Raw genomic sequence first — 23,530 nt, 5'->3', positions numbered from 1 at the left:
CAAAAGTATTCCCTGGCTGAAGTTATCTCAACCACTTTACCTTTAACAACTCGTAAGAAAACTAGAAAATGAAGAATTGTGTTCTCATGTGTGGAATTTACAGAGTAAGTTTGAAAAGCTTCACTCTGCGTGCAACACGAAGTGGTCTAACAGAACCCAAACTGCTCAGAGAAACTAATATTGAGCTCAGCTCCAATTCACTAGTCTCTGAATATACGCAAAGATAAATGACTCTTTCATATGTACAACTCACTAATTAAACCTGCCTACAAGCTAGTAGCTGAAAGAGACAATCAGAAACTGCTACTAGAAACTGTCTTTTCTTTCCCTTCTGTGCCATCAGCATGCTCTGCCTCCTGGGAGAAAGAGCGGGGGGGAGGTTAGCAAAAACAACCCCAGCAGATTCCACCCCAGCTGTATGTATCCGAAAAGTAGTTTTGCCACATTTTTGTAATCCCTTCGCCATTACCACACCTTGCTCTACGCTATCTTTTCTACACCCCCAAATCAATTTGCAACCTGAAAAATGGACCTTGTAACAGAAGCGAGCTGTCAGGAATTTCTCCAGCACATGCAGCTACAGAGGAAAATTATCTCATAAAACGGTCTTATCAGCTCCGCTGCTGTCTGACGTGCTGCAGCATCACCCGAAACACAGCGATTCAGAGTTGTGATGCCCCTGCCCAACACCCAGTTGAGCAGCTCCATGTCGGGTGGGAGCACTGCACAAAGCTAGGGCAGGCAGTAGTCCCTGCCCCGAGGTCCTGACTCCCTCCTTGCTGCTCTGCTCTGCTGTGAGTAACTCAAGAAGTTAACTTAGACCACTACAATGCCACTTTTGCATCTGAAGCACGATGACTTCTATTCATCACCGCTCACACAAAGCAAACAATTACAGTTCACATGGAAAAAATAACACATCAAAGGCCTTCCTCCTCTTGGAGAGCTTCTGCTTTAAACCAACATGCCTGTTAGGCTGGAGAAAGCTTTTCTGGCAGTACTGCAAAAGCTCAGCTTCAAATTATGTCCAGAGAAAAAAAAAATGGTTTAAGAAACAGCTTTAAAGAGAGGAGCCGACAACTGCCGATAAATCTGCAACTCATGGATCTAAATTCATCACAGAATTAAAATATTTTGCAGTCATTTCCCAGTGTCTTTTTTTTTTTTTTTTAAACTAAAAATGAAACTAAGTCCATTTTCTAAAAAACCTGAAAGTAGTTTCTTGCTGAATTTTCTCTCTCTCTAAACTTTAACATGGAGAGATTATTTTAAAAACTAGATGAGAAAGAAAGGAGTTAAGATTTTGGTCTTAGGACGAAGCACCAACCCCTGACAGTTCCATACCCTTGAATTACAGCAGCTGCAACCACTTGTGATGTATTTTGGCATTCCAAATTAAACGTATCCCAAAAATAAACTGAAATCATCACTCACTTCTTCATGTGTAATATCCAGCAGACCTATAGAAATTTCCACTGCTTTACTGTCTCAACACCTACAATTTCCTTCCCGCTCTCCAAGAGTGGCACTACGCCATATGTTTATTAGCAGCTGCTAAACATGCCCTGCAGTTGAAGCTTGTCAAGTCAAGAATACATATGTGTTGTCTCTAAGACAAAGACTAAAAGATCTCTCCCAAATTTCATTAAATTTCAAAGGCTTTGCTGCCTCATTATGCGCGTTGGAAATATGGTCAGGGTACACATTACCTACTTTTGTTCCGAGTATCTGGCAGCGTGGCATTAAGATAAAAATTATGGCGATTGCTTTGGTATTAAACTAAACATATGGATCAAGATAAGTGGACGTGCTATTAAAAAACGTGAAAGGATATGAAAGCTAAACAAACCGTGCAAAGAAAACAGTTATTCTTAATCATATTTGCAATAAGGCAAGTGTAACCCAGAAGTGCACCACAAAAAAAAACAACGGCAGTAACTCTTGAAAAACTGCAATTCCTCCCTTGTAGCAAGTTTTTCACTGAAGTGTGATTGCACAGGGATGCATCCAGCACTGTTTTCTACTCAGAATCACCACTCTCTACAGCTACTGAAAGCTTACTTTGTCCAAACCTTATCATCAGTAAGTACAAAAGAACCACTGACGCATCTTACCTATCCGTTTTCATTCATTATTACAGTTACTACAATTATTTTTTCTCAAGTTATCGGTGGCAGAAAGGCAGAGGCTCATTTTTATGAGGATTCCCATGACAGTGACAGGTTAATCTTCAAATATAAGCAACACATTAACTTTTAGGCTACCGTGATGTGCAAGATAAGATTCCTCCCTCCTCCCCAATATTAAGTGTTGTGATACAAAAGGGACGGAAAGTCAGAAGGAAAGACCATTAAGTCTAGTAGGGAAAAAAAAAAAACAAAAAACAACACCTGGAATAGGTTTTATTTACACATAGCTAAGGGCTGTAAGAGAAACCTCCAACTGTGCCACCAAGTAGCATTATCTAGTGAGATGGAGGCTGCGCAGCGACAGGACATACCTTTGCAGGGTAATCATTCACAACAGGATGGCACAGAACATACCACACAAACGCTGAACAAAAAGAATGTTTTTGAAACGTTAAGAGATAAAAGAAATCGCAAACGAGAGCTTCAAAATAGAAGCTGAAGGTATTTCAGGCAAGTCAGGCCAAAATACTGCAGAGAATAGCAAAACTCAGATTGCAGGAAACTGATAAAGCGACCTCCTGCCATGGGACGTGCGTAACAACAGGGGCCCTAGAATTTCAGTCCGTGAATGCAGTAACTGTAGAGGCAGCATTACTCATCTTAAACGCGAACGCTGCACTTCTAGACCCAAAATACTGCTTTGGATAACTGGTATTACTTTGCAACTTCTTTTTCTTAAAGTCCTGCAGGAGTTTTAAATTAGATCTGTATCCCTTTTCTGACTGGCTCTAAGAAAAGCTATGCTTGCCTAACGTTTTATCCGTCGTTCTGATGCCCTACCCAATCCATTAGAATAGCAGCTCTTGTCCAAGGTACCCTGAGCTCCTTAAAGTGCTCGAGCGACACGCTCAATTTAAGTGCTGCGCTGTGAGTCGGAGCCCAGATGCATCAGTGCAGCCACGGCGGGCATTTTAATGAAAACTCAGCTCTGAACAGCGAGAGCAGAGCAGTCGGGGATTAATTCCGGCTAACAGCTCGGCTTCGATCTGACAGGTCAAGCAGTAACCTAACCTGGAGCGCAGCAGCTTGTGCCTGCTGGCAACTTTACTGCCAGTTAGCCAATCTGAGCGAACTTCTGCAGTGCAGACATCCTTCGGGAGAAAGGCTGCAGGCGGCTAGGGATTCAGCAAGGCTATTCTTTAGAGCACACGCGGGTGAAAAGCTCTCAGTTAGCCCTGCATTACACAGAAGAGAAGCCCAGAAATGCAGTAATTTTGAGTTCGGCAGGGAGCGCGAAGAGTTTCACCAGTCCGAAAGCACCGGAGGCGAGCTGGCATATTACGGTGGCTTTCGGGAAACCACATGTTTATCTCAAACAAACACCAAGTTGCGACTGCAGATTTCTGGCGAAGTAACTCCAATCTAAAGGACCACGTTCGGCGGAGAGATTTAAAACGGAGAGGCGCAGCCCGGAGTCTCCCGAGCAAGGCACCGAGCGCAGGGCGTCGGAAGGGCCCCGAAGGAGCGGGATTTCGTGCTGCCGAGCTCCGGCCGCTGCCCTCCTCCCCCGGGACCGCAGGAGGAAGCGGTGCCCGGCGCCTTCAATCAGTGCAGCGCCGCGGGCTGCCCTGCCTTACCTCGGCGGCACGAAGGACAGACAGACGGACAGAGGGACGGCCAGAAGGGCTCGGCAAGGGGCACCCACTGCCCCCATGCGCCGAGGCCGGCCGCAGCCGCGACAAACACAGGAAGCCGCGTCAAGGAGCCCGTACACGTGGGCAAGCGGGGATTAAAAAAAAAAAAAAAAGAAAGGAAGAAAACAACAAAAGCCACAAAACTGGGCGAAAGGGGAGGCCGTCCCTCTCCCCCCCCCCCCCCCCCCCCCCGCGTCCCCTACCTGCTCGGCGCTGCCCGGCTCGTTGAGGCGATGCTCGGCGGAGAGGTGGTGCCGCAGCAGCAGGGCCCGCTTGTAGTTGCGGGTGCCCTTGCAGAGCTCGTCGTGGCCCCCGGGGACGGGGCCGCCGGCCAGGATCAGCTCGGGGGGGGCGGCGGCGGCCGCGGCGGCGGTGCACCAGGCGCAGGACATGAGGCCGGTCTCCTGGCAGTAGTAGAGCCATGGGAACTCCTTGAGCCAGGAGCCCTGGAAGGAGATGTGCAGCTTCTGCAGCAGGGACTTGGGCCGGGCCAGCGGGAAGTGCTTGATGCTCTCCCCCTCCCCCGCGCCCACGCTGCTGCCCTCCGCCTCGTCCCCTCCGTCGCCCCCGGACCGCCTGCTGCTGCTGCAGCTGCCGCCCTCGGCGCCGCTGCCGTCGCCCAGGCTGCCCCCTTCGCCGTCCTCCTCGTCGTCGCTGCTGTCGCTCAGCGAGCCGCCGTCCTGCACCAGCTCCTTGCCCTCCAGCAGCCCCTCCGGCTCCAGGCCCTCGGCGCCCTCCAGCTCCAGCTCCTCGTCCGCCCCCCGCCCGTTGAAGTGCTTCCGCGGCCAGGCCGAGGCCTCGCAGCCATTGTTAGCGGCGGGGGGGCCGCCGAGCAGCCCCCCGCCGCCCCGAAAGGCCAGCGTCCGGCGGTTCCGCTCGGCGAACATGGGGCCGGCGGCGGCAGCGGCAGCGGCGGGGGGCGGCGAGGCGGCGGCGGCGGGGGGCGGCGGCAGCAGCAGCAGCTCCTTCTCGTCGCCGGCCGCCTCCAGCTCCTCGGCCTCCAGCCCCTCCAGCTCCACTTCCTCGTCCGCCCCGCGCCCGTTCAGCGCCTCGGGGGCTTGCGGCTCCCAGGCCTCGCCCGCTCCGGCCCCTCCTCCTCCTCCACCTCCTCCTCCTCCCGTCGCCGCCGCCGCCGCAGCCGCCGCCGCCGCCGCCGCGGTGAGCAGGCCGCCGCCCCGGAACGCCAGCGTCCGCCGGTTCATCTCCGCGAACATGGCGTGCGCCCCCCGCCCGTCGTCGGCGTCGTCGTCGTCGCCGCCGCCGCCGCCGGGGAGGAGGCAGCGGAGGGAGGGAAGCGGAGGGAGGGGGGCGGCGGCGGCCGCCGAGGGAAACAAAGTCCGGCCCCCCCCCGGCTCCGGCCTAAGCTGGGCGCCGCCGCGGAGCTGCCCACAATGGATCCGGCGCGGCGGCGGCAGGCCCCGGAGCAGGCCGAGCGGCAGGGCGAACAACGGAGCGCTCCCACAATGCACCGGGGGGCCCGCCGCAGGGGAGGGGGAGCGCGAGCGGGGGGCGGCGGCGGCGGTGGCGGGAGGGGAGGGGAGGGAGGGAGGGAGGGAGGGAGGGGAGGGAAAGGGGGGGGCGGGCGCGCGACAGCTGGGGCGCGTCACGCGACCCCGCCCCGCCCCCCTGAGCCCCCCCTCCTCCTCCTCCTCCTCCTCCTCCCCCTCCCTGAGCCCCCCGCCCCGAGCCCCCCCTCCTCCCACTGCGCACGCGCAGGGGGCTCCCCCCCTCTCCCCTCTGTCCCCTCCCCTCCCTCCCTCCCGTCCCGGTTTTCTTCTCCCGGTCCCGTCCCGGGATAACGGCAGCGAGCACCGAGCGCCCGCCCGCCCCGGCCACCCGCCTGACGGAGCGGCCGTTAGCGCCCGTTGGGCGCGTGAGGGACCGTTAGGCGCCCGGCACGTGCCGCGCCTCGCCGCCAGAGCGGGGAGCCCGCCCTGCCCCTGCCCACAGCCCCGCCCACAGCCCCGCCCCGCCCGGCGGCGAAGGGGTTAAAGCCGCTAATTAAAAACCGTGAGGTGGAAATAAAGCTGAAATGAAGTTAAAGCTTGAGTTAAAATAAAGCTGAGATCAGTAAAAAGGAAGCAGCGGGCAGGGGGAAGGGGGGTGTGGGGGGCTCACACGGCCGGCAGCTGGGTGCCCCGCAGAGAAAGGGGAGTGAATATGTGAGGAAAGGCATTGTGGGGCAAAAACAGACGGTTTTGTGAGGAGAATTGGGGCAAAACCAAGCGGTTCTGGGGCAAACACAAGTGAAAAGAGACAGCGACACCACAGCAAGAGGTGCCAAGGCCATCACGGGGCGCCTGACCTTGTGTGGGGCGTCCCACCCGTGGCAGGGCGTTGGCGCTAAGCGATATTTGGGATCCTTCCCACCCAAACCATCCACGGGTTCATGGCACCACCCGTGGGCAGACCCATGGCCAGCCAAGCCCCCCGCCCCCTGTCCCACTCGTGGCGTTTCGGGGCCTGCAGTGCTCCTCTGGCTGATGCCACAGGGTTTGTGGCTGCACGCGTTCAGCGACACAAAAGCTCATCCTCCACCTCAAAGCGCTCGGAGAGCTCGCTCCTTTCAGTGCCGTGAAAGGCACGGGGAGAGAAATGACCTAAAGCTCTGAGGAGAGTTTGCCGTAAATGCTGTAAATGCTGTAGGTGGTGCCACAAAGCATGTCACGTTCCTTCCAAAGAATTGAGAAAAACGACACTTTCAGTGGAAAATTAGTTCCCACTGGTTAAGAAATTCGTCCTACAATTGCAGGGGTGAGGGGAGAGCCGCCCATGGATAAACACCAAAGCTGTCAAAGGCAGTGTCGGATTTCCAGGAGGGATGCTCTAAATTTAGGCGAGGGGTGAGAGGAGGGACGGGAGATAAAGCATTATGAAATTTGCTGTGCCTCGGCGGGGCACAGGGTGGAGGTAGCGATTCAAACCTGGGTCCACCGAAGTGAAAGCTTCCCGTGGTGCAGCGTCCATAAAGCACGGAGGGGACTGGTGGCTCGTCCACTTTAGGCTGTGCGTTTCGTCCTACAGCCCTACAGCTCATGGACCTCGTCTGTACACATCCGTCCACTTACGGCTGCCTCAGCACCTGCCTATGTCTGAACTTCTTAGCCGTTTGAAAATTGTGTTGGGGTTAAAGAAATGCGTGGTGCTATGGAGTATTTCTTACTGAATGTAGGTTGTCGGCAACCAGTGCAGGTTGCTGTGAGCTTACACGAAGAATCCCTGCCTGGACTCATGCGTAGGGTAGAGGGAACATCCCCTGCATCCCTCCTGAGTGCTTGAAATGGGCATCTTGGAGTGAGCTGGGATGCCCAGACAGCACAGGAGGAGCTGGAGGATAACAAGCTATAGGTCCCAACATTAGACTGCAAGGATAATCTGCATTTAAGTGCAGTGGGTAATCTAGAATGCTAATAAAATTGATAGAGAATCATAAAATAATTTAGATTGGAAGAAACCTCTGGAGTTCAAAGCGGGGCCGACCCCAGCGTTGCAAGAAGCTTCTCGGGGACAACATCTCAGAGTCTCCTGGACTGTTTGCACAGAAAACATTTAGTAGCACAGCTCCTCCCAAATCACCTCACCGCTGTCTTGCTTTGCCAGCTCCCTACGAGGGGTTCCTCCTCCATTCAGAGTGCTCAACGTGGGGAACTTAAACCATTGTGGCTAATTTAATTGGTCATTAATGGCCTCATGACAACAGAATTTATATTGTAGTGGTGAATTTGATACTTTTACTCAGTGTCTTCATGGACACAGGTCTCACCAGGTAATCTTAACTTTTGCAGAGCACTCTTGTCACTGAGTAAGTCACAAAAAAAATAAAAAAAAAAAATCACTTATCTTTGCTGCATAAGTTTTTATTTTAGACTGCTTGGATGCAAATGTGGTTTTATATTATATTCATGATGGGACTAAATATTTCAAAAAGCAGCCCGAGATGCTGTAGCAAGAAAGCGTTTATTTTGTAGTAACATTAATTCACTGTTCCTTCATCAACAGTTTTTCAGTTCCCCTGTCAAACCCATGTGCTACGAAGGTTCCTAGGTAGAAGCGATCACTGATGTGCAGCTCGTGGTGATTTTTAGCACACCTTTTTCCCCTGTAGTCTCTTGAGAGTCAGTGGTGTTTACTACCAAAGTTCATGTGTTTGGACAACAACTAGAATCTCTTTCCTGTTCTGTTTTTTGATGGGACAGTATAGGAAAGAACTCTGCAGTGGTTAACTGCCCTAGTCCTGCAGACAGCAGAACTGGTTTGTTCAGTCTCAAATCTAATCCTACGGATAAAACGTGCAGCTTTCTTATTTCTCTGATAGCCCCTTGGTTCTTTCTGCTTCTTTCTCCTATACTGCAGACAGGCATGCAAGTCTCCCACGGTTCATTGGTTTAAAAAAAAAAATCATAAACTGATTCAGCTTCCTGTAAATGAAGAGCTCTCACACCTCACATGAGAGAGCAGAATTAAAAATCGATGCATCGTGTTGCATATGCTGCTGCTGCAGCGTGCTGTCTTGCACGAAATCTAGAATAACCCAAATCCAAACTATGCCACTGCCAGTCACTGGCACTGCTTTGTTTAAAAATAATTCAGTGGGCATAATGCTATGGAAGGGAGTGAACAGCGCATACAATCCCGCCTAGCATTCCAACTGAATATAGATATATCTGGGGAGAAAGGTTTATAGAGCTACTTAGTGGATGAATGTCATGGCTGATAAATTCCATATGTAATAATACTTAAAGTCCATTCCATCAAAACATTTAAAAACGTGTTTGTACGTTCTGCTGAATTAGGGTTTCAGTGAACAAATGGCAAGCTCCTACACAAAGAAAAGGATCTTTCGCTCTTAGAGGATAAAATTCATTATATGAGACCCTGAGAATTAAATTCTCATACTTGTGAAACCCACGATGTAGAATATCCTGCTGGTTGGGACAGTATGCAAGCCACGGGGGGAGTGAGCTTTATACACACAGCCAGTGTTCCCTTTGGTCGCAGCTGAGAATATTTAACTTCTGAGTCAACTCTTACAGGAATCAGCGAGAAGCAGATCGTGCCATGGGAGACATCGTGCCAGTCCAGGGTATACTGATCGTGGCATTTGCAGCAAAATGCTGCTGATACCAACAGCATGTTATTTCTGGGCAGATTTGTGTCCCAAAGTTCCTGCCAAGACCTAACAACCGTTTTCATGATGAGGCTGGCTCCTCCAAGATATCTTCAAAGACCGATGGGATGTTATCCGATTCCTAGAGCACATTTCTGCAACGGATATCCATACAATAAAGTAAAGAAGATTCAAGACTTTTTTTAGAGAGCTGAAACTCCACTAACATGTCCTTTGTATTATTGGATATCAATGTTCCCAGGCACATGAAAGTTTCAATCCAAATACTTCTGCATGTTAAGGGATTTTTGAAGCTAGAAATTCACTAATAGGAGAGGCGCTTTTGTCTCGCAAATAAAAGCATTACTCTAGAGAACGGGATTATTTGCTGTGGGGATCACACAACGCAGTGAGCATGGCTGAATTGGAGCCTTATTACTGTGGCAGAAGTGAATGCACATTTGTCCTGATACGCCAAAAGTGGAAAAATAGATTATAGCTGAAAATAGATAGCATAAGCAGTCACCCTGTGGTATGAGCAGCACTACTCCATGGAACAAGGACCAGGCAGAGAAAATAATGCTCAAAGATCATGGGGAAGAAAGGACTCACAGACCTCGATGCCATCACCGGGGTGAGGCTCTGTCTGAGCTGCACATCCAGGTGCAGCTGAAGGAGATGCACCCGAGTGGATTTGGGTGGCACGGGCTCAGCTGTCTCGGGAAGGCACAAACAGATGCACGTGACATGGGTGCATCTGTTTGTGCTGCAATCCTTGCTTCCAGATTACCATCAGGGAAGACTTTTGGAAGTGTAAGCCCCGTTCAGATCTTGTACATGTAAACTCCCTGAAGACTAGTTGGGTTACAGTCAGCAGCAGTTTCAGTAATAAACTCAATTCAAATTGAGTTTGTGCAGTTATTCCACTTGGAATACCTTGTAAGTGATACTGGGAAAAGTAATTTACAACCTTAATCAGGACAGGCAGTGGAGTACTTAATTCTGCACAATCACACCTTGTGACCGCAGACAGGTCAGGAAGGTATCGTGAATTAAAACTTACCATCCACCACTTGATAACTGTTGTCTTGCGCATTTATCACGGAGCAAGCAGGAGATAATGAGTCAGCCTAGCCCACAACACAAGAACTTTGTGTAAAATTGCATTGCTTTGTGTTGCATTTGCTGCAGAACAAAGCATACACATGGACAAGCTTTATACATACGAGATGCTATCGCTTGTGAACACTCATAAGCCCGTGGACAGACACTGAGCTCCAGATCTAACTGTGCCATTTTCTATCTCGGGTGCCGCGGTTATCACTGCCATAGCTCTGCTGGTAAAAGGGTTTGTTTAAGAGGTCTTTAATTTGCTCCAGGCCAAGTGAGCAGGTTCGTTTAAACCCTCTCACCAGCTAATCCATGTGCTTGTTGGAAGCTGGTGAGGGAGCACTCACATCATTGCTTTTGCCAGCAGAGCCGTGGGGGTGGAAGCTCTCGGCAGAGGGCTGTTCAGGAACAACTGGAAGAATGATAATGTCACCGACTGGCACACCTGTCTGCAAACTCAGTGCCAGTGCATGACTTAGTCCTGCATACGCTGCTGGATATTTTAACTCTTCCAAACATGTTCATGCCTTTTCTGTTACACATTCTTGGCTTAGTTCCCTCTTATACTAAGTGCTTTTGTATTGGCCTGGCACTATAAAACAATTTGAAAGTGTTCGGTGATGTAATTTATACACCCTCTCCCCTCCTTTTTTTTTTTTTTTATGTTCAAAGATGGAATTTATAACCCTTTTAAAGCCTTCTTATTCTTCAAAACAGCGTGAAAAGGGTCTGACGGGTGAATATCAATAACTGTAGTCTTGCGGAATTAAATCCATAATGTTTTATCCTGAACCTCAGCCCCGAATGCAGGGCATCTGTCAGCCAAGTGACAGACCATTTTGGGGTTTGGTGTCTCACAGTTTTTATACCACTGATGAAGCTCACATTGCAGCACAGGGCCCAGTGTTTTTTTCCCATTTTCCGCGTTTTCTCCTGCTTGCTGTGTGCGTGACTCCTCTTATTCTTAACCCCAGAGGGGCCCGGTGGCACACAGGCCTTCTCAAAGAGCTTTGTCTGGCTGGCTGTGAGCAGCTGTCCTCATCGCTGTCTTTCCAGGTTTGTCCGTCCTGTCGCAGAGCCTTCCCCTCTGGCTGCACCCTCACCTTGACAGAGCCAGAGGACACGTGGCAGCTCCGCTCCTTCTGCAGATTCCCCTGCTGTCCCTGGCGAACGGTCGCTGTATGGCAGATACATTGCAGAGTCTATTTTCCACTTTCTGTTTTCTTCTCCCTTTTGGTATTTTCCTAATCTCCACAGCTCTCACGAACACATTTTCCTTGCATTTGCAGGCTGGGGCTTTTAGACACCCTTACCAACAGTTTAGCCATAGCAAATGCAATGAACTTCCTCTTTCAGCCCCCTTTTAAAGTGATGTATCCTTTTTTTTAATAATTTATTAACATTTATTGATGCTTTCTTCTTAAGATCTGATCCTTTTTGTCTGTCTTCGGGTCAGGCCTCTACTCTGGATGTAGGTCAGCTCCTACAGCCATAGGATCTCACGTTCTGCCTCACTGAAAAAATAGCCCATTCTTGGTATTTCATGTCTTGTGTTTCTTTGACGGCTCTCCTTAGCAGTCCTGCGTTTTTCAGTGTGCAGCTCGGACAGATGTGCTTTATCAGGGAGTGAATGAGCTGTGAAAGATGCACTCTAATCAAGAGCACCAAGCTCCTGTTCTGGGTGTTTAAACAACGGCACTTTCCCCGTGGCTTTGATCAGTGCTTGTTCAATCAGGGTGCAGCCTCCTCCTAACTTTCTGACTGCTGACTGCAGGTAATCCAATTTAGCCATCTCTTTGTTACAATATCTGCTTTCCATCTCTTCTTTGCCTAGATAACCTTATTCATTTTCGCTGATTTCTAAATCTGCCAGCAGGCCGGTGGTACTCTGCCTTATGTTACCAAAGTTCCTAGAAAACATCTCTCCGCCTCCATTAATTTGTCCTCGTATTAATTAGGGAGCAGTTATTACAGTTATCATGGGCTGCAGAACCTCATCTGGGTGGATTTAGTCCATGCGGTAATGGACGGGAATGAAATTTGGAAATTTTTCTTATTAAAATGTCCTTGTAGGATGATCCTTGTGAATCTATGTCTCGGGAGAAGATAAGAAAACAACACTAAGCAAACACATTTATTATGGCACACTTTGCTAATTTTGCAATTCAGCTGTAACTATATTTGCTGGTGGGAATTCCAGTGGTTCTTAAAAATGTTTTTACAGGATATTTTTTATCACTCAGAAAATCAAATGTATAGCAAAGCTCCTTATATTGAGTGAAATTTGTCAGCGAGGATGCTAATGCCAGGTCAGTAAGGAACAAGGACAACACTCCCAAACATGATTAACAACCTACTCATTATGGGGTGTCGCAGTTTCTACCATTGGAAGTTTATGGCCACTGCCAAAGGCAGACATGGGCACACAAACATTTTCTTCTCTGAATCTGTTGCAGGCGATGCACAGGCTCGACCGCAGTGCAGCTGCAACACAACTCGGGCAGTGACCGAGGGAAGTCTCCACTTAAAAGCAGGTCCTAAGGAAGGAGTAAGGAAGGAGGGGAAGGAGGGACAGCCCTTGCTGAGGCCTCCCCGCAGAGCTTTCGGGAAGAGCTTTCCCCAGGGTCACCAGCTGCACTGTCCCTAAAGCTGGCCCCAAGCCCAGGCAGCCAAACCCCCAAGGAGGATGGGAGGGGGCTCAGGGCCCTGAGGCTCAGTTTTGTCTTTACTTAAGTCCCCATTCTACTTTGCAAGTCATTCTCTGACTCAGTGCTGCCTTTTCTCTTTTCCCAAAGCACGCTAGTGCAAGAGAAGCAGCCCACAGCAGAGCCTGGGCACTCTCCTCGTGCCACCCTTTTCCTCATCTCCATTTCCAACCCCGTCAAAGCCCTCAGCCATACCACCACGCTAAAGTGCGTACCAACAGAGTGCTGCATGGGCTCCCACAAAGCAGTGTTGATGACCTTACACCCCCTGCACCTTTCTATTTAATTCATAATTATTGTAATAATACCCACGGCTTTCTTGAGTGTCCCCTTTAGTGCCTGGCAAGGCATTGCCCAAATATTTGTGCCTGTTCCCTTCACTATGGCATGGATCTGGAGCATGTCCCAGGAGCTCTGGGTGCTGATATCCTTTTCTCTATCACATCCTGCTGTCAGCAGACAGCTTCTGTGAGCTATTGCTGGTGCCTGCCTGAAGTATTCTTGTTTAACATCTTATTTCCCTCCTCCCTATGGTATGGACAGGCTATTTAATTAATAATCAATTAATCTGTGCACCTGAGATTGCAACTTCACGTTGCCACCAGGAACACAGCTGTTTCCAGAGGATGTTTCAGAAGACCTCTTCAGGAAGAAAATCTGTTTTTACAATACTGCTAAAATGTGAAATCTAATGGAAAATAGATTTCCATTAGATTTCTAAGTGAAATCTTGGAGAATTCTGGCTCAGTCAGGAAGGCTTCAGGCTTACCTCCATGTAACTATTGAGGCATTTCTGGATATTGTAAGTAAACTAGAAAGCATTTCGTTGTTTTTGTGTGTGAGAGAGCAGATGAATTTACAGTACAACTTGCATTAAATCAGAATGCCTACTTGGCTTTCGGTAAGTTTATTTTGTAAGTGTTCTTAGGGATAAGGCATATGGCATAACTGAACTAATTGTGTCAAAGCAGAGTAAATAAAAGAGTCCTGCAGGCACACACACACAAGGATGTTAAGAATTACAACTGGCACCTCAGAAATATTTTGATTTAATTTAGGAAGGCAACACTTTCAAAAGTAGGTGCCAATGCTAGATCACTTAGCACCGGTCACCCAACTGCATTCACATGCTCATTTAGGTAATTCAGTTGGGTTTTTAAGGACACAACATGATGGCATCAACTCTCAGGTCACAAATCTCAGCGAGATGGAGGTGGTGCTCACAGAAAATTTCTCAGAGAATTTACACATCCACTCTAGCTTAATTTGTGTGAATGCATAGTCTCTCAGTTAGTTAGTTCCGTTCACAGTTTGTGAGATTTTTTCTTTTTATTTTTTTTTCCCTGATACCCAAATAGGAGCTCATAAAGCGATCCATGTTTAATTATCTCTATCTGAGTGGGAGACTCTTGTGCTGGCAGATCTGTATTGCCATCTTCTCGTATTCCTACCACCTCTTGGACAGACAACAGTCCCACAATGTATCCTCACAAGACTCCTGGCACCAGGAAAATCTAGAAACCGTGATCTAGATAGAGGTATCCAAACTTTTTTGATCGAACACCCCTATCAACAAGAGTTCGAGCACACACTCCCAATTATACGTGTATTTATTTATGAATTATATACATGTATTACTGTACTAATATACTATGTACATTATAAAACATAAGCAGAAATAGAAATTATAAAAGGATGCAATAAGGATGGAATAAACAAAATGTTTAAAACTTATTTTATTTATTTATGGCACAAAAGGTGTTTTCTTCACAAACCCCAGTGGGCTGTCTTGCACACCCCATGGGGGGCCTTGGAGACCACTGATCCAAAAGATGGGCTGAAGCTCAAGACAGAAAAGCAAGGCAAAGATCAAGAAAAAAAAAAAAGTTTACGCATTGGCCTCAATGTGCTCCACTCAGGAGCTTAAAGGCTTTGAAAGTCTGGTCCCAGAGTGTGGAATGAACTCCCTCAGGAGCTGAAGACTATCACAAAGATCATCGTATAAATGCAAACAGGATTTCTTTAACCAGCCTCTATGATATAAAGGCATTGCAACATATACATTAAAGAAAAACACCCAAATTATCAAAGCAAATCATTCTGCAAACCTCTCCCCTGGGGCGGAGGAAGGGAGAACAAACAATGCGTTGCTTAATGCACTACTGAAAAGCAGTTGGGTATTGCTGCAACGAAGAACGCGAATAGGCTAGCGTGTAATAGAAAACTGTATTTCTTACTGTTTCTGCTCAAAATTAAATATCTACACCAATATGAATGAAATGTTTATTTCAGGTCAGCAGCCATTATATATTCATTTTTTTATTTGTTTACTACTTATTTAGGATCATTCTATTGTTTTCTTTCTTCCGCAGCGGATGTGGGCTGCGGAATTGTGAGTGATTTACTATAAATCGTTGACTCTAGCTGTGCCTGGCTGTAAAATAGGCTAATTTACCAAGCTCGCTTTAAGAGCCTTTTTTGGGTCATATTTCAGTACAGCTGGATTGCGTTGTTGGCACAACTCTAAATATAGATCAATCTGCAAATTGCTTGCTCCTGAAATTGGTTCAAAGAAGTATTCCGAGTCAGACGTACAGCTAATACACAGGACGGTGAATCCCAGCCCTCCTGGAGTAAGGTAAGGTAGATTACTCTTACTGGAAGGGTGATGTTTATTTCATCTTAGGTGCCAGGCTGACTCTCCTACTTGCTGCATGAGTCGGGATGAACCTGGAGTCAAGACTTTCCTTGCCCTTTCTTTGCAAGTCATTCACCCAAGGTCTAGTCTGCAGATGCAGGTAGGAATGGGAAGAGCCCAACTTGATGCTGCATGCACCACTTTCCTGATTATGACAAGAAAGCAGCCTTGGGCTGGCCAGAAATTTTGTTTTACATCAGAAGATGTACTTTCAAAACAAAAAATCTGTATTTTTATGTGATATTATTATTATTATTTTCCACAATTTCTCCATTAGGTTGAAGTTCACTCCATAGCATGATGCTTTCCCTCTGACTGCTCTGGCTGTTATGTTACAGAAGATGTAGTGTGACCAGCTTGCCATGCCTGTGGCAAAGAACAAGGCATCTTTACTTGAACTGACAAGCTCTTTCAAGACACGGAGCGGTGGGAAATGAAAGTTTAATGTTGAGATGACTGGAAAAAAAAAAGGCTTTTAGCATTGTTTCAACGTGATTCTCTACCGTGAAATTCTTTGATTAAAAGCTTTGGAATTTGTGTTCTGTGCTTTTCCAGGACGTACCTTTAAATAGTGAAATGCATCTTCTGGTATCCTTGAGTGTGGGAGAGTAACCATTGGTGAAAAATACTAACGACTTGGTTGACTAGTGTAACAAGAAAGAAAACTGCAGCAGAATTTGCATCTATTGCTGAAGTCTGATTCTTGGTGATGAATAAGTAGTGGTTAGTGCTGGTTTCATGCAGAAAATGTCGAAATGCCAGCTTTCTTTGGGATGATAAAACAGGATGAAAATGGAAACTGACACTTCTTAATTTCCCGGGGAAGAGGGTTCTGCATTTAGCCTGATGTAAAACAAGATCTTCCTTGACAAGTTTTGCATAAACCTATCACTTAACTTTTCCCAGGTATTAAATGATCTTTCTGAAGCTGATCTGAGTTTGAGGTAGGGCATTTTAGTTAACATTTCTATGATATTTTGAGGAATAGCTGAGTAAGTATGCTAGCAACTTGCCCCTTTTCCAGTATTTCATAAATAATGCATGTTTTGTATCAAAGCCAATATTTTAAATCTACAACAGACATAGAAGTCACAAACAAATGTTCATGTGGGAAAACAAGATTAATTCTGTTAGTGTGAACTATTTGAATCTTGAATGTATTAATCCTCATTTCTGAGCAACTGTTAACTTTGAAAGTAAAAAGCTATCAAATTATGATGTGATGGAAAATATACTGAAATACTTGCCATTAAAAGAAATATGACATTCTACTATTTCTAGAAGTATGTCTGAAGAAATTAGTAAATTTATTTCAATATTGCTCAAATGTCTGTTTCAGATTTATTTATTTGTTCTTTCCTGAAATTCTTGGCAAAAACATCACCACTACCCTTCTTTGGTTATATTTCTCAATTAACAAATGCACTTAATGATTTTTTCTACTCTTCTGAGTGACATAATTAATTCTTGACTGTGCAGTGCTTTGAAAACAGAACTATCAAATGTGAACTAGAGTGAATCATGACTGTTCCTGAAAGTCTAATAAGAATTATATTGGGCATAACTAAGCTGTAAGTGGCACTCCAGTGTAATATGTTTTTATACAGTGGAAATTTTGCTTCAGACTTCTGGAAAAGAATCATTGCTGAATGTTTCTGCAAGTCTAGTGTAATTTTGGTTTTATCCTCAACACAAAAATAAATAAATAAATAAATAAATAATCGTATCGTCAAGTTATAAAGGAAATTAAAATCACTCAAGGTTCTCCTACTCTCGCTCCCCCACCTACCAGCAAAGGTGGTTTCACACTTCTTACCAGATGGCTTTTTGGCCAGTGTGTGCAAACCAAAAAACACAGATGCGGACTCAGTCCTTTGAACAGAGGCTAAACACAGCTGCTGTCTGTGCTGGAAGTGGAGTCACAAGAATGTTCTAGTATTACATGGCCTGAAGCGCATGCTAAACCAGATGATGCTAATGGGAAGAAGAGAACTATGGGCCCCTTAGGTGCTCCCTGCTTCCCTTCCCCTCCAAATACATACATACATCCCTGGACTCTTCTACTACTACTCTACTAGTAGTAGAGTGGACCTACCAACATGTTCAGGAGAAATAAAAGAGCAAATTTGAGTGTCCTGTTCCAGTTAAGCAGTCAGTGGCACGAAGCACAGACAGATGCTCCCGTTATTGCAAACAAGCTGGGATATAAGCTGGCAGTGCCCCAGCTACACTTCTATCCCCATGTGTATATTCTTACTCTGAGGTGGATGTGAAGCACCTTCATCACTTGGCTTGTGGACTCACGTGGTAGGTTTGACACTCTTGCTCAATATTCCAGTCTGTTTTATAAGTTAAACCATGTTTACGTGGTTTGAATTTATTTTTTTTTCAGGTCTGTGTCTTTAAAAAGGGACGCTGTAGTATTCTATAAACCCACAGCTGCCCTGCCAACACTGAGCTGGTGAGCCACAGAGCACTGCCTGTTCAGCAAGCATTCAGGCAGCAGCAGCAACCTGCTTCTGAGTTGTTGTGAGGGTGCTCCTCATGCCATGCCACGATGCGTGGGCCACACACTTCACCTGCAGTTTCTGGAGATGCCACTGACTCTGTCAAGGCTGCAGGACTGTGGAGTTGCACTTCTTTGAGGTTATGAACTTGCACTGAAGCTGAGAGCTAGCACAGACAAAAATCCCACAACCTGCATCTGCTGTCTTCAGTCTGCCACATCACCAACGAGCCTACATGACTGCATCATCAAAGCTTGCTTTCAGAGGTCATTTATCATTGACGACGTCTCCTCTTCAGCACCCTGTACATGTGATTCAACACCTTATGAGTCAACAGGGTAGCTAAAGGCAGGAACAGAGCAGCCCCTTGTTCCAGATCGTGCAGGGCATCAGGGAGAACAGAGGGATGGGGTGAGTCTGCAAAACACTTGTAGACTGGGATCAGCAGAGGTAGACAAGCTCTCTCAAAACATGAAACGTACACTGGTTTAGTGCTAGTGAGCGTGGCTGTTTTGTCCAGAAATCCCAGCAGGTGCTGTGACTGGGGGCAGATACTAGCTCCTATGCAGTTCAGTGAGGGTAGGAGCCTGTCAGCCTGCCCCTTCCACAAGGAGGAGGGTCCCTTGGTCACATCCTATTCAGAGAAGTCTGGAAAGGGATAATTCTGTGTGGGAAGAAGGCAGGAGCTCAGATGGAAAGCAAATCTCTTCCCCAACACGTTCTTTTTTTCACTGCAGGCTCTTGCAAAATGTTGGCAAAATACTTTTTATCTGTGGTATTCAGCTTATGGTCTGCACTGGGGTCATGTGGCCTGCAGCATCACAGACCGAATGCCAAATTTCTTCAGAAAGTTATAGCTTTGGCCACTGGATCAAACCACATTTGGTTCAGCTTCTTTTAGGTTACACCACAGGCTGGAAGAGCTTCCCTGCGAAACACTCTATCAATTTCATCGCCGTAGCGTTTCCTGTGAATAAGACGGTGATCTGAGGTAGGGAGTGTTTCCTCTCAGCTGGCTGTGGACCTTGTGTCTCCTACCTCTGTAATTCTTTGTCTTCACTCTTCTTGTTTCACATTCTGGCATCTGGGACACTCCTTTGCTTTGACTGGTTTCTGTTTTTCGTCTTGCTCACACCTTGGCTGCTGAATGGAGCTGGAGAAAGTCCAGACTTCTCTCCAGTGCCTAATTCTTCAAATCAAACCCATCTTCACAGGTTTGGTTTTGGCTTTTATTTTTGGCTAATGACTATAGTGATACCAGCCTTGCTCAGCAGTGATACTTACCTTTGCAAGATTGTTTCTTTTTATTTTTTTTTATCTCTTTTCTAGAGATATCTCTTGTTTTCACCCTCCTGTTGTGCAGATGCATTTACTGCATTTTTAACTGTTATGTCACTGTAGGATCTCTCATCCTGTTTATGGCCTATGCTATAGAATTTGTCCTTTGTATTTCACTGCATTGTCCTGGTCCCATGCCCAACATCACTGTGTGAATAAAATAGTCAAGAAACAGCTACAGTTGCCTAAGAAATTCTTCTAATAAAGTCTTCAAGAGGTAGAGTCAGGATAGTGCTCTCTGTAACAGTCTACCCCTTGCAAGGGATCCTGGCACAAAGACTTTGGTCAGGAAGAGGATCCTGCCTCCCAGAGCAGTGGAGGGACTCCCCAGTTACCTCCTAGTTTTTGTGGCAAGCTCAGATCAAACACAAAGATGAGCTTGGCCATGTGTCCGGTGGCAGTTTTTCTTTGCCATGAATAGCATATATTTTTGTGTCTTTCACTTTTTTCACTCTTGCATTTTACAAAATTTATATTTTATTATAAACGCATATCTGAATCTTTTGTGCCCTGAATTGAGTTCCTAACATAGCTGGGTTATGAGTTCCTCCATTCTCCAAAAATCTATCAAAGACTGAACAATCATTGCTTGAACTATCTCTCCACGCCCACCAACCCTCATCCTTCCTTCCTCCCTCCCTTCCTTTTCAGGTTAGACACTTCAGAGTTTTCAATTTATTTTCTTTTTATTTATTTTTTTATGCATTTCCACTTGGAGATCACCCTGAGCAAAACTTTTTTTTTTTACAAAACACTTCACTAAAGATGTGATCGCATCTCCTTTACACTTCCTCAAATAAATTACCTTCCTCATTTATTTATATCCTTCTCAATCCTTCAGCTGTCACCATTTGTTACAGGTTGTTCATGTCCACCTTTACCTTAGCTAGATAATATTCCCTTCTCTTTTAGATCCCATCTTACATTTCTAACCAGTCCTGCATGGCCTGCACTGGCAAGGCTTTCTCTGTGTGGTTATGTTCCCTCTCTTTTCCTCCCTTCACACACATTCCTTTGGTATAACTCAGTCCAGATTTTCCTTGGGCTATTTTATAGGCTGCTGGCATTTGAGTGTTCCTTTCTTTTCTATCATTAATATGAGCTTTTCTACATCTTCTTAGTTATTCTTCAAACAACATCTGGCTTCCCTAAAATCTGCATACTATAATGTCCATAGATGATTAGCTGTTTTAGCACCGCTACACACAATGCATTTAAACTGTGAATATCCTGCACTTGAAATAAGATGTTTGAATGATTTGCAAAGGCTTTGTTTTTTAAGCTTGTAAGAATCAAGCTGTGGTCCACTGTCTACCACTACCATTACTGGTGTACTATTTCTGGCAAATATCTTGACTATGATATCAATTATATGCTCATCCGCTGTGTAATGTAGTTTGGGAGAGGAGAAATACTAACTTAGAGACAGTATGTAGGTGTCACAGTCACACAGTCACACAGTCACAGAGCTGCTGAGGCTGGATGGCACCTCTGGAGATCATCTGGTCCAAGTCCCTGCTCAAAGCAGGGCCAGTGAGCAAGCCTGCTCAGTACGCATACTTTTTCTAGTACATCATTATACAAAACGGCATGAGAGCTCTGCTAATGATGGCCTGGGACGTGGGTAATTCTGCTGGACACTGGTAGCTGGTACTCCAGCATGTCTTGATTGGCGCTGTTGCACTGGGAGAGGTTTAGATTGGACATTAGGAGGAATTTCTTCATGAAGAGGGTGCTCAAGCACTGCAACAGGTGGCCCAGGGAAGTGGTGGAGTCCCCATCCCTGGGGGTATTTATGAGATGTGTGGATGTGGTGCTGAGGGACATGGGTTAGTGGTGGGACTTGTGAAGTCAGGTCAATGGTTGGACTTGGTGGCCCTGAAGGTCTTTTCCAACCTAGGTGGTTCTATGATTCTCTGAGACATCCACGTACACTCCTGGGTAAAGCAGAGGGCCTACAAGAGACCCGTGCCCTCCCTGATTAGCAAACGGGGTCAGACAGGACTCTCTAGGGCACCTCGAGGACAGGAAATGATTTCTTTAGGAAACTGAATCAAGCCCCTATTACTAAGCCCATGTTTTTCTGCCCTCCCCAGTAGCTGAATTGACTGCAAACATTTTTTGCTCCCTGAAATGACTTCCCCCCGCTGTAAAAGGGGAATACCACCAGCTTCTACTCAGCTTAGATTTTCTTTGTGAAGCCCAGCCTGTAACTGCAGATACCACATCAACCTGACTGAAGTTTCTGCAGAAAACAATTTCAGTCTTGCAAATATAGCAGCTGTGTGGCGCTGGGTGCTCCTGGTCCCAGCTTCTTCCCAGGCTGGAGGCAAACCTTTATCCTGCTCCTGGCAAAACTCAGGCCTGCCTCCTGAAGCCTCTCCCTCAGCTTTCACTCTTGCTGTAGCCACGCATGCTGTGCATCAATCTGTGGTCTGCTAATTTAAACCACTGTTTGTTTATTTTCTTTGTCCTTCAGAATTTGCTGCTGGTCTTTTGCCAGGCTGCAGAACACAAATGGATGTTTTGTGGGGGGGAAAGGGAGAGGGTTAAAAACAAAACAAAACAAATTTAAGTTAAGATCTTTGTCTTGATTCCCTCCTAAGTATTCCCTAGATCTTCTGAGGCTACTTAAAAAGTATCAAGTCTACTATAAATACCCTGGAAGTGTTTCCTTCTTGTATATTTGTATATGTTATAGAAACATACATATTTTGGACCCTCCAGGCCCTTCTCCCACTAGGGAATGGATAGGATATGATGGCCAACTTCCAGCATTTCTAGGAATGGCACGAAAGCCCTCAGTGGTCAGAAAAGCAAAAAGCAAAACAATAAAATGTGGTAAGTCTCTGGTCACCTCCTTCTCTTATTGCATGTATCGGCCATGGAGTACAGCCCTGTCTCAGGTCATATGGGAAGTCACAGTGGCATGTTGCTGTGAAAAATGCCCACTGATGGGCTCACAAGGACTGCTTTGATAGGAAGCGAGTTAACATAAGCCTGAAGCTGACACTTGGCTCTCAACAAAAATCAAGCGATCCAAAAACTTTTTGCATATTTGTGTCAGAAGGACTCATGTAGCCAAAATCGAAAGAAAAAAGAAAAAAGAAAAAAAAAAAAAAAGCTGGCGTGACGAGCATCCCCTTCTGTAAATAGAAAAGGTAACCACTTGTATAATTAGAACTGAATACAGGACATATGTTGGCATATGCAGTGCAATATGTCTGAGGGGAATAATGCTCATTTACCCTAAATCTCCATTAATGAGAGGGGACTGGGGCACTGGCTTCGCAAGGTCTGAAGTGGTTGCTAACAGATCAGTAGGGCACAAGCATTTTGTTACCACATATAGCCACGTTTTTGTGTCCCAAGGCAGGTGTTGCCCAGTGCTTCTGTCAGCAAAGTTTCCTGATCTCTCCCTGGGAAAGGCGCCGTGTAAGGCCCTCCAGCCTGACTTTTCCTCCAAGGCCCTGTAACTCCACAGGGAGGGAGGAGAGGGGCAGGGAGCCAGGCCCACCCCGCTGAACAGGCCCAGTGGTGACACTGCTTTGTATAGCAATCGCACACGACTCTTTCCTTTCGTCAGCAGCAGCCTTTCTGCTGCTTCGAGCTGTGCCTGTGAGATCCAGGTTGTGGGCTGGTGTTTCAAACCCCCGTCTGTGTTGCCTTCTCCTAGCATGAAACGCGTGCTGAGGATGAAAGGCCGCTCCTCTGTGCCACCACTGGTTTTTGGGTAGAAAGGCATGAGCTGAGCTGGCTGAAGTGCTGAGGTGACCTTCCTCTGTCATTCCCTCCAGCAAGATGTCCTTGCTCTGAGGTAGTAGTCCTAGAGTAGGACTTCTAGTCCTACTGCCAGGCAGCTGACAAGGTGTGGGTCACTGAGACCCGGGCTGCATCAATGCTTCTCCAGAGAGGAACAAATGACTTCAACATTTGGGCTCAATGGCTGAGAGGAAGAACCCCTGTGCCTTTCTCACTGCAGCCCGGAGCAGGCCCTGCTCCTATCCCACACAGCGTGGTGCTTTGCCCTCTCTCCCATCGAAGGCAGGTGCTCAGAGAGAAACCGAGCACCAGCATCCAGCTGGTGAGATCCAGCATCCAGCTGGCTCCTTCTCTCTGGAGAGAAGGCATGGGGCTGTGTGCTATTGCTTTGCTCCCGAGGTGACAGCAGAGCCTGGAACATCTCAGTTTCTCCCTGTGTATACACCGCACGGGTGCCAGCTGGAGACTAAATGCTCTTTA

At 46.9% G+C, this 23,530-nt stretch overlaps 1 protein-coding gene across 1 annotated transcript in view; it reads right to left on the bottom strand.

The window, feature by feature from the left end:
• ZBTB10 (zinc finger and BTB domain containing 10) overlaps positions 1-5,485 on the bottom strand; it is a 28,221-nt gene extending 22,736 nt beyond the window's left edge. The window contains exon 1 of the mRNA XM_068672162.1: positions 4,027-5,485. Within this exon, the coding sequence (XP_068528263.1) occupies positions 4,027-5,037 (1,011 nt within the window). The 5' untranslated portion in view covers positions 5,038-5,485. The remainder of the gene's footprint in view (positions 1-4,026) is intronic.
• Positions 5,486-23,530: the final 18,045 nt, after the last annotated feature.

The sequence above is a fragment of the Anas acuta genome, chromosome 2, assembly GCF_963932015.1.
Source record: "Anas acuta chromosome 2, bAnaAcu1.1, whole genome shotgun sequence".
In the NCBI taxonomy this organism is placed as follows: Eukaryota; Metazoa; Chordata; class Aves; order Anseriformes; family Anatidae; genus Anas; species Anas acuta.
This window is presented reverse-complemented; position numbering and strand designations above follow the sequence as displayed.